Source organism: Frankliniella occidentalis, unplaced genomic scaffold, assembly GCF_000697945.3.
Source record: "Frankliniella occidentalis isolate FOCC.00 unplaced genomic scaffold, Focc_3.1 Scaffold8, whole genome shotgun sequence".
NCBI lineage: Eukaryota > Metazoa > Arthropoda > Insecta > Thysanoptera > Thripidae > Frankliniella > Frankliniella occidentalis.
In genome coordinates this window covers 1,350,231-1,360,357 of record NW_026267138.1, presented here as the reverse complement: position 1 = coordinate 1,360,357, position 10,127 = coordinate 1,350,231, and the positions used below count along the sequence as shown (strand labels likewise).

The following is a 10,127-nucleotide window of genomic DNA, read 5'->3' as shown; positions in this document are numbered from 1 at the left end:
GGGCAGCCGATGGGAGGGGGGGAGGGGGGCAGCAGCAGCAGCAGCAGTAGACAGAGCAGACGAGACGATGGGAGTTTGTTGTTGATGATTGTGTCATTAGTTTTCCGACAGCTTATGCGGCGGGTAGGTGCCGTACTTATGGAAGTATTCTGCTGACGACATGACGAAGTGAGCCTCTGTCGAGTAGTATGCCCAAAGTGCGCGAAAAGAACGGATTGTTTTTCATTTTCCACTGGCTGGACGTGTTGATCAGGGGGACCTAAACAGGTAGGTGTCTAGTGCACTTGTTGGCTTTCTAAGGGATGGAACCGTCACTCTATTACGAATAGCTGGTATGACAATACGTTGGTGTACGCCTGTTGCATTTGGTAAATAATTTAGCTCAACTTCTTGGTCCCCCCGCGTAGTCGTTCCTAACCTCTTTCATTCCACAATCCTCTGTTATGGGTGACATCCAGAACTCCATTGTCTGCTGATGACTGTTCTTTACCCCTTTCCTTGTTCATTTATAGTTCTGCGTTTACGTTTCTCGATTTTTATGCTGGTAAAATTTTATTGATAATGTGCATTGCAGGCCTTTCAGTTGTTACAGTGGTTCCAATGAAATTCAGAATGAAATGCAGAAATTGATTTATTTTTATTCAACTATGTTTCAGCTGTAAACATGGGATGCTCACCAGCTTGCAAACAGGGCACAGTGTTTAGCGTAGGTACATTGTTGCTCCTCGGTGGTGTCCTGGCAGGGCTGTTCTGGTCCGATGTTGCTGATTATATCTATAGAAGTGTAATTATTTTATGAATTCTTCATATTATGTTTCTTTATTGTTTTTTCTTACAAAAAAGTGATGTATCTTTATTTGTTTGTTCTAGCAATTATCCTTAAGTCCATCTTCTACTGGGTTTCGTATGTGGAGAGAAACGCCAATTCCTATGTACCTGCAAATCTACTTTTTCAACTGGACCAACCCTGATGAAGTAAAGGCTGGTAAAGCAAAGCCAATTGTTTATGAAGTTGGCCCCTACACCTATTTGTAAGTACCATATCAATTCTACATCAAAAGTTTACAACACTCTAATTTGATATGTATTTAATTACTTTCTTTATATTTAACTTTCAGAGAAAAACATACAAGAGTAAACATGACTTGGCACCCAGAAAATGATACTATTTCATTTCAACAAATCAGGGAGTGGCATTTTGATCCTTCAAAGTCATCTGGTTCACCAGATGATGTAATTCAATCTCTCAATGTGCTGGCTGCAGTATGTACCGTATTCATTGGTTTTATAAAGCAGTGTGCAATTATTTTGTGACTTAATCTTCAATTGTATCTTGACTTTTCTTTGTTGTAGACAATTGCTGAAAAAGTTAAAAACTTCAGGCCTATCGTCAAGAAAGTTGTAAATGTGTTGTTAAATGTTGAAGAACCATTTGCTGTGAAGAAAACTGTCAGAGAGCTGCTCTTTGATGGGTATAGTGACCCTATTCTAAATGTTGCCTCTGAACTGAAGAAAATAACGAACATATCAATTCCATTTGATAAATTTGGCTGGTTTTATGATGTAATAAGAAAACATGTTAATGAAGACGTTTATCTTTTTAATGCAAACTTAAATGTTCTAATCTGACTCATTGAATTTTTTTAATGATGTTTACAGAGAAATATGTCTTCCACCTATGACGGATCTTTTAATATGTTCACTGGTCAACAAAATATGAGTAACTTGGGGAATGTTCACTCTTGGAACTATGCCACCCATACTTCTTACTTTGATGGAAAATGTGGGGATGTCAAAGGAACAACTGGAGAACTTTTGCCTCCTCTAGTTGACAGTGAAAAGCTTTCCGTCTTTGCAACTGACTTATGCAGGTAAAAAGAAGAATCAATAAATTATTTTTGTAATAATTACAGCTTCTTTTTCCCTGTAGTAGTGGATCTTTATTGTTATTTGATTTCAGCACTGTTTCACTGTCAAGAAGTGAAGAATTAGTACAGAAGTATGGAATAGAAGGAGTCAAATTCCAAGGAGATGCTAGGGAATTTGACAATGGAACTCTTCACCCTGAATATAAATGTTATTCATATGAAGGGAAAACTATGCCTAGTGGTGTTAGGTACGAACCCTTTCCACTTGAATATTGACTGATCTTGGTCTTAAAATTTCAATCTTTCAATCTACCTATATGTACTTTTTCTTTCTTTCAGGGACATGTCAAAATGTCGATATGGTGCACCAGCTTATGTTTCTTTCCCTCATTTCCTTGACGCTGATCCCTGGTACACCAACTCTGTTGATGGCTTGCATCCTAATAGATCAATTCATGAATTTTTTGTCAATGCTGAGCCTGTATGTAATTGTATTTTGAAGTGGTTTGAACTTAAACTGTCTATCTAGGTTATTAAGAATGATTTCCTTTTTATCTTACAGAGCACTGGACTCCCCCTGGAAGTTAGAGCACAACTGCAAATCAATGTCCTCCTTCAACCAATAAAAGGGTTAACGTAAGTATCGTTTGCTCCATTTGTTACACGTCACTATTAAAGGTGTAATAAAATTATCTCACTTGCAGGATGTATGAGAAAGTCCCGAAAGTTCTCATGCCAATGTTCTACTTTCGCCAAACTGCTGAACTCACACCTGACCTAGGGTCACAAGTCAAGTTACTCCTCAATTTATCTAGAATTGGTACAATCACATTTTATGGGTTGGCTGGTATTGGAGGATTACTTCTTGCCATTGCTACTTTCATCACTATTCGTGGCCATTGGGGCGAGGATGATGATACTGTCGCGTTAATCAATTCCAAAAGGGAATCTAGTAATAAACCTGCAAGCAGCAATCCTACTGTATAAACAGAGACTAGCTAAGTATTCATGAAAGTTTATTCTTCTTCCTAATCAAAATATTTATGCTTCATGATGGGAAAGACTGCAATAGTATTTTCTTATAAGTAAAAAGTTCTCTTTGTTCTCATCCTCAGAAATCATTCCATGAATTGAGAGTTTATGTAGTAACCATATGAAATAACTCCCTAGTCTTATGACTTAGTTATGGGATTTTTCTTATCCCTCAAGTCAATGAATGGTTTATTGTATGATATGATCTTTAATAGTGTGTGAATGACCCTCAACAAAGAGACATAAAAAGTTGAGCATTAATCCTTAAATACTGTTTCTTTACGATTGCAACCTAAAACCTCTCATAGTTTGCCAACTCTTTAGAATGGCCTCTGCATTTATCAATATTCAAAGTAACATAGGAAACAGCAACAGCAATTCATATGTAAAAGATGATGTCTTACTTTGTGATAAATCAACTTACAATGATTTACAGTATGTAGATTATCAGGGTTTTCTTTTTCTATCTAAAGTATGCTGATAATTATGATTTTTTGACTGTAACGTTAATACAAGCTTAGGGGTCTTGGATGTGTGTTGTAATTTGCGCTCTCTTACTTGCGTAGCTTTCCATCACTCTCCCTCTCTTGGACTGACTAGTATTGATGCCATCCGTGACCTCTGTTCTGTCTTATATCACTCGATCGGAACCTCTTGTCACTTTGTATGTGTCAATGATTTGGTGGAGAGGTTTGCGCTTTGATCAATTGTACTGAATCTAGATTATTTTAATTTTTTGGTACTTCATGTACTTTATATGACACTTGCGTGTATCAGACTGTAATGTTAAACATTAATTTCTGTTGCCAATTTATTTGTGGACCTCAAAATGTATTTAAAATTGGTTTTAATGTGTTTTCAGGAACTGTACTTATTGCACCAAAATATGAAGTTGGGGGTCAATTTTATTTTTATTTGACAGAAGTATGTATCTATCTATCTTTATGATATTCCTGTAACTGTGATAGTATTATAATGTGTCTTTGCAACTATTCTTGCTGATGAAGAACAATTACATGGTTATCCATTAAGCCCTTCTCTCAGGAAATTTAAGGTTGTAGATAAGTTTTGAATTGTGTTTTTTTTTCCTTGTATGTCTTGTCTGGTGGTGTTAGTTTCGTCTTAGTTTGGCCTTTGAGTTTTTATTATTCTCTTTGCTCAAAGGGGTTACATTTGTTTGTAAGTGCCTGCACAAGTTTCTCAGATGCCATAAAGATGAAACGAGTAAGGAGGCTAAAACTAGTTGTTTGATTTCTTGTATTTAGGATGTATGTGTGAGGAAGCTCTCTGAAAATTTTAATAGAAACCATTCGACATGAATTGTCGGTAAGATCAGAGTCCTTTTCATGCAAAACTCTGTTCTGCTCTTTTATTTCTGCAATCTACATTGTAGGCTAAATAAGAATAATCTTACCAATAACTCATGTTTTATACTTTTCTTACTTTCTTTCTTACTTGGGACCATTTTTATGATCAATGGGAAACAATGTTTAAGCCATTAGTTCTCTTCAATTTTGGGGCTTCCTCATCAATTTGGGGGAGAAATGGGACATGACTCTAGGAAATCATATCTAGTCTAGTACTGGTTCTATTTGCAGTGCCTAGTGCTTTTTGAAGAGTTTCCATTCTATCATTGGTTTCGGTGATGAGCCAAAGGCGAAACATGTTAAGAACAATGATTAATTTGTTATATCATATTTTGAGCTTATAATTTTTTTTTCTTGTTTTTAATTTTACTCCATCAAAATTTGTCCTTTGTGACGTAGAGTGCTGTGTCAACATTTTCCATTTCAGTTTGACCATTTGAAGTGCCTTTGCTTGTAAGTACGTGTACATAAAATAGATTGCAACATTAGTGCTACATAGCAAGCTTAAAATAGGGATCACTTTTTTCATTGCTTTTTCACCATATTTTATGACCTTTGTATTTTAAAGAGTGCCAAACAGGGCTTCTGTAAATTTGTTACCTAAAATCAAAATTAGGAGTTATAGTCAATTACCAGTATCTGCTTAACCACTTAAAATTTATTACAGCATTGAGTAAAGAGTCACATAAATAAAAATAAAAAAAAGACTTTGTTTTTAACAAAAATATTGAGATTTAGACTCCTCTCTTTATAACACAATATTTGTATTCTGTCAACCCATTCACATTGTTTGGTGTCTGTGATAAATTTTGAACCCTTTATAGGTAGCCATCATAGTCATGGGAAAAATTTCTTAATGTCTTCTTTGCTCACACTTCAGCACTTCAGTTTGTAAATTTAGTGTTTTATGTGAGTTTGTGACTGACACAAATTATTTTGAATGAAAAGTGTCTTGGCCTTTCCCTGAACTTGGTTCTGTCTTCAAATCTCAATATCATAGCTTGATATTCTTATAGAAATTTTTTTGTGGAACATCAATAAAGTGCCTCTGTTATTAATCAACATTTATATGTGCATAACAATCAAGTGCATTATCTTCATTGTGATATTAACTTTATATTGTATCTGGGTAGTATTTCACATACTAACCTGGAGGTAAGAACTGTTTTGTGAGGCCTTTTGAATTCAATTTGTTCCTGTGCAATGTTTTAAAAGTGAAAGAGAACTTGTTGAGGTGTCAAACTATAATGTTTAATCAAAATCAAGCTTTGTTTTCCTCTTCAATCGGTAAATGGACCTTCTTCCCACTATAAAAAAATGTAATCGATGTTGCAGTTTAGACATTGTGTATATTTAACAGTCACCCTACTATTTTGTTCACTTCTTCCATTTCTATTAATGTTGTGGTCAGATGGGTCCATTGGACCATTCTTGTTTTTCACACCCACCAAAAAAAATTAAATGCGTGTCATTACATATTATCTTTTAGGACCACACCTCTTTGTACAGTATGTATATTTAATCTTTACCGTAGGGGAATGATATGTTCACAGTAGTACATGGCAAATTCATCTTAAAACCTATCACAGAAATTTCTAATCACACTCTTTACACAGTCTTAAACAACTTTGTTTTAGTCTTGTTGATACACACTGTACTGTTAAATTGATTTCACCATGCGCAATTCCTGTCTTGTATTGAGCATTCATGCTCAATATTGTTCGAGCATGGGTCATGTTGTGACCGTTGGACTACTACAATGTGATTGTTATTGTGTAAACTTCGTAATAAATTTAATGGTAAAGTATTTGTTGCTGTATTTCACTTCCTCTGTCTCAGATTAAGTGATCATCCAGAAAATACTGCGTTATTCAGCGTCACGAAACTGCAGAGTTCAGGATAAGCATGCTCTCGTAAACGCCGTATGGGTAGGCTACATTTTCCCTGCAGTGCATGCAAGTGCTGCGGAGTGGCCTACCCTGAATCTCGCAGGCGCCAAGTTCCCGTACTTTGCCGAATTAATCTGAGGAAAACGAACATACTTTTTTGGATGATCCCCAGTTATTGGAGTGCACAGACTGCCATTACAGTAATAAGTCCAGTTCGTGCTAAAGCTGTAGGACATGGTGTGTTTTGTGTGGTGTCGTCCGGGGGGGTGAAAGTAACTAGCCAGAGCGCATTTGATGTTCGTATTATTTCATTTTATTTCTCTCTTTATAGCGACGCGTCGCTCGACTCGACTCGGATCACCTAGTAGTGGAGCTCGTCGTTGATGTCGGAGACGATCTGGTGCTGGCCAGACACGTACTTGGGCAGGTGGTCGAAGTCGTTGGCGACCTCGGCGTGCTGGTAGTAGTACTGCTGCTGCTGCTGGTGAGAGACGGTAGAGTCCTTGTGGTAGACGGCGACGTTCTTGAAGTACATGTTGGGCACGGTGAACTTGCCGTAGTTGTCGATCTGGCGGTCGAAGGGGAAGCCGAGGGGACGGTTGTCGACGACGGTCATAAGGCCGTTGCAAGAGACGACGTTCTGGCCCTGGTGGTGGACGATGTTGTCGTTGTGGTAGTAGTCGCCGTGCTGCTGCTGCTCCTCAGAACCGTAGGGGGTGACCATGACGAACAGGGTCAGGGGAAGGCCGGCCTTGTGGCCCATGGGGAGGACGAGGCGGTCGGGGAAGCCACAATGATGGTCGACATCGTGGACGTACACGTTGCCGCTCTCGGCCATCTTCTGCAGGCTCTTGAAGGACTCGATGTCACCGACGGTGGAGGTGAACTCGCGGGAATGGCGCTCGATCAGGTTCTCGCCCTGGGACACTGTGGGTAGAAAAGGAAATTTGTTAAGGGTGTGTTCCGCAAGACTGGTAATATGGTTCTTGGTAAAAGTAGCTGGTGTACTTACGTTCAACGGGGATGCGGTCAAGCTCGACGAACATGTGGCGGAGACGCTCAAGGTCGGCGGTGTCGTGGCCGTAGTAGACATCGGAAGCCTGGTCACCGTAGAAGTTGGAGTGGATGTAGTCGGTGTTGGGGCCGAGGAAGACGCGGAGGACACCCTGGGTCTTCTTGTCGCTCACAACCTTGACCTTGTAGGAGAAGGGCTTGTGGTTCAGACGCATGGTCTTGGCAACGAAGTGGATCTTCTCAGCCTCATCAGCAGAGTTGACGTCGACGGAGTGGGCAACATCAACGTTGAAGAGGTCGAAGTAGGTGACGAGCTTGCTGACGGCGACGTCCTTGACGGCCACACCGTTGAAGTTGAGCTCCTGGCGGTGGTAGTAAGGAAGGTTGTCCTTGTACTGCTTGAAGAGGCCGTTGATGTGCTTCTGGATGTAGTAGAAGGCGGGGTCGCGGAGGGCGGTCTCGTAGTGGCCGATGACGCCGGGGGCAACACCGTGCTCGTTGCTGGGGTCGACGATGAGGGCGACCAGGTTGTGGAGCATGGTGGTGTAGGAGCCGTAGTAGCGGGAGTTGACGGCGTCGTCGTTACCCTCGATGATGTTACCCAGGATGTTGATGCCGTGGATGTGGTTCTTGATGGAGATGACGTTGCCGTCCTTGCCAATAACGTAGCCGGAGTCGATGGCGTCCTTGATGCGCTTCTCGATCATCTTAACATCCTCGACGGTGTAGGACTTGAGGCTGGTCAGCTCGGAGTTCTCGGGGCGGGCGGGGAAGGCCTTGCCGCTGTGGTACTTAAGGTCGGGGTTGTAGCCGTACTGTACGAGGAAAAGAGAGACGAGTATGAGCGGTTGAGCTGGAGCACGGGTCCACCAGTGAACCAAACCTAAGTGATAAGCAGAGGGAAGCTTACCTCGATGGGCATGTTCCAGTCGAAGTCGTTCATCTCGGGCAGGTAGTTGGCCATACGGTGGAGGTTGTAGTGGGCCAGGATCTGCTGGTAGAAGTAGTAGAAGTTCTCTCCGCGGTTGTTGTTGATGTTCAGGCCGTACTTCTCGGCGTTGAGCCAGAAGGGGTTGTACAGGTGAGCGTAAGCGTGGTAGGCGTTGAGGCCGACGTCCTGGGTGAAGTAGCCGAGGAGGTCCTCGGGGTGGACGATCTCGTTACCGACGGTCCAGTTGGTCAGGGTCTCGTAGTTAACCTTGCCCTGCATCTTGGCGCTCTGGAACTCGGCGATGTCGCTACCGTGGAAGTACAGGTGGGGGTAGACCTCGTACATGGGGGGGAGGACCACTCCGTTGGTGTCGTCGCGGTGGATGGTGGCAACGCACAGGGCGTAGGTGAACTGGCCTTCGTTGACGTTGTCACGAGCCCAGGCGGCGGTCTTGATGAAGGTGTCGAAGTCCTTGGCGAAGTACAGCATGTCGAAAAGGGCGATGGCCTCCTTGAGCTGGGAGTCGTTGTACAGGTGGAAGATCTCGCCCTGGGGAAGCATACCCTGCTGGTGCATGGACATGAACTTCTTGACGACGTACTGGTTGGCGTACTGGTTGACGATCTGCTCGGGGTTCCAGTTCTTGCCGAGCTCCTTCAGCTCGGGGTACATCAGGGGCTGCTGGACGCGCACAAGCAGCTGCAGGATAAGCTTCTGCTTGATGGCGACATCCTTGTCCACTGCGGGAAAAGGCGGGTGAGGCGAGGCGGGTTAGTTTCATCCGAAGACAATAGGAAGCCGCAGAGGCAAAATGTATCAGACTCCTCAAAGTTTTGCCCAGACAGAGCCTTGGCTTGCTGGCGGTGGAGCTTACCGTGAGCGTTGATGTTCTGGTGGACGTGGACGGAGTTGAAGTTGGTGGGGATGGCGCAGGCCACAGCCACGAGGGCTGCCAAAGCGAAGAGGACCTTCATGTTCGTTGGACAACTGACCAAGATGTGGTACCGATGACAGCTCAGCCCGGCCCTTTTATACCACCAGCCGCCCGCCGGGTATCGCCCTGGAGGTGTCAGTGGTCACGGGTATCGCGATGACGATGACCCCCGGGACCCCGCGGCGGCAAGGAAGGGTGCAGGGCGGCGGGTACTCGCCCTGGCGACAAGACCGGGACCGGGGAGATGTCTCTCTCTGTCGCCCCCGGCAGCCCACAGCCCCGGCAGTGCGAGGGAGACAGAGGCATGTGGCGGGGGGTCGCTGCTGTTGCCGGGCTGGGGACCATGCCGATAAGGGAAAACCGCAGGGCCTAAAGGCGCATACAGCCCCGCGGCGTGTTCGGGCGTTCGGAAAGCCTGGCCCAACGATGATGCACGTGAGAACACCCCGCGTGCACCACGTGCACCCGTGAGTGCGTGCATATGTGCATGCATGCACGCGTCCGTGCGTGCGGGCGTGTAGTCGGCGTGCACTCAGCAATGCTATTGGATCGCTATTGACGTCACGCAGTCGTTCCGTCTCCGTCTGTGTCTCCCTGACCGTTGGGAAGCGGCTCAGGTGTGGGGCGGGGACAGTGGTAGTGGGGAAGAAAGTGTATTCCATTCCTCTTGGCTTTGCCAAATGGTCATCCCACATCCCACGTCCTCTCGGTCAGCAGCAAAGTTGGCTGGAGTGGCTGGAGAGCAGGGGAGGAGGTTGGGAAGAAGAAAAGAGGGAAGGGGAAGTGACGGACCGCCTGGAAAACCGGGGAAAACCCCTCCCTCCCACGTATGAGGACGGGCCGCTGATTCAAGTGCCTGACGGCGGCCACGTCGTTTTTCAATAAAAGCTGATTGGGGAGGAAAAGTGGGAAGTGGTGTCGTTCGGAAGTGCGCGCCAGGCCTCTGGACAGCCCATGGACAGTTCGAGGACAGCTCATGGACAGGCCGTGGACAGGTGCGCGGTGTGGCGCGGGTTATGCATTGCGTTTTGGGTATAGGGCCCGATGGCTCGGTGGAATCAGAGAGGACGGGCGGGGCGTGGCGGGGCGTGG

General features: G+C 44.3%; 3 protein-coding genes across 5 annotated transcripts in view; 2 read left to right on the top strand and 1 right to left on the bottom strand.

Moving 5' to 3' along the window:
• The window catches only part of LOC113214393 (protein croquemort), a 19,440-nt gene extending 13,366 nt beyond the window's left edge, over nucleotides 1-6,074 (top strand). The window contains exons 1-10 of one of the 3 annotated variants that reach the window (XM_026433741.2): nucleotides 34-267; nucleotides 657-784; nucleotides 871-1,031; nucleotides 1,119-1,263; nucleotides 1,354-1,563; nucleotides 1,660-1,871; nucleotides 1,961-2,116; nucleotides 2,208-2,349; nucleotides 2,431-2,504; nucleotides 2,573-6,074. In XM_026433741.2, the coding sequence (XP_026289526.1) occupies nucleotides 665-784; nucleotides 871-1,031; nucleotides 1,119-1,263; nucleotides 1,354-1,563; nucleotides 1,660-1,871; nucleotides 1,961-2,116; nucleotides 2,208-2,349; nucleotides 2,431-2,504; nucleotides 2,573-2,855 (1,503 nt within the window). In that variant the 5' untranslated portion in view covers nucleotides 34-267; nucleotides 657-664 and the 3' untranslated portion in view covers nucleotides 2,856-6,074. Of the gene's footprint in view, nucleotides 1-33; nucleotides 268-319; nucleotides 369-656; nucleotides 785-870; nucleotides 1,032-1,118; nucleotides 1,264-1,353; nucleotides 1,564-1,659; nucleotides 1,872-1,960; nucleotides 2,117-2,207; nucleotides 2,350-2,430; nucleotides 2,505-2,572 lie in introns of those variants that run through there. The other 2 variants (XM_052275231.1, XM_052275234.1) reach the window with 2 other exon arrangements.
• The window catches only part of LOC113215445 (E3 ubiquitin-protein ligase TRIM9), a 126,138-nt gene that overhangs the window by 7,593 nt on the left and 108,418 nt on the right, over nucleotides 1-10,127 (top strand). The gene's annotated exons all lie outside the window — the stretch shown is intronic.
• Nucleotides 6,447-9,132, bottom strand: LOC113214392 (allergen Cr-PI-like). Its single transcript, XM_026433740.2, has 4 exons — nucleotides 8,976-9,132; nucleotides 8,081-8,841; nucleotides 7,169-7,985; nucleotides 6,447-7,083 (listed from the first exon to the last, which is right to left on the bottom strand). Exons 1-4 carry the CDS (start codon nucleotides 9,073-9,075, stop codon nucleotides 6,518-6,520), a joined length of 2,244 nt encoding a protein of 747 aa, XP_026289525.2. The 5' UTR covers nucleotides 9,076-9,132; the 3' UTR covers nucleotides 6,447-6,517.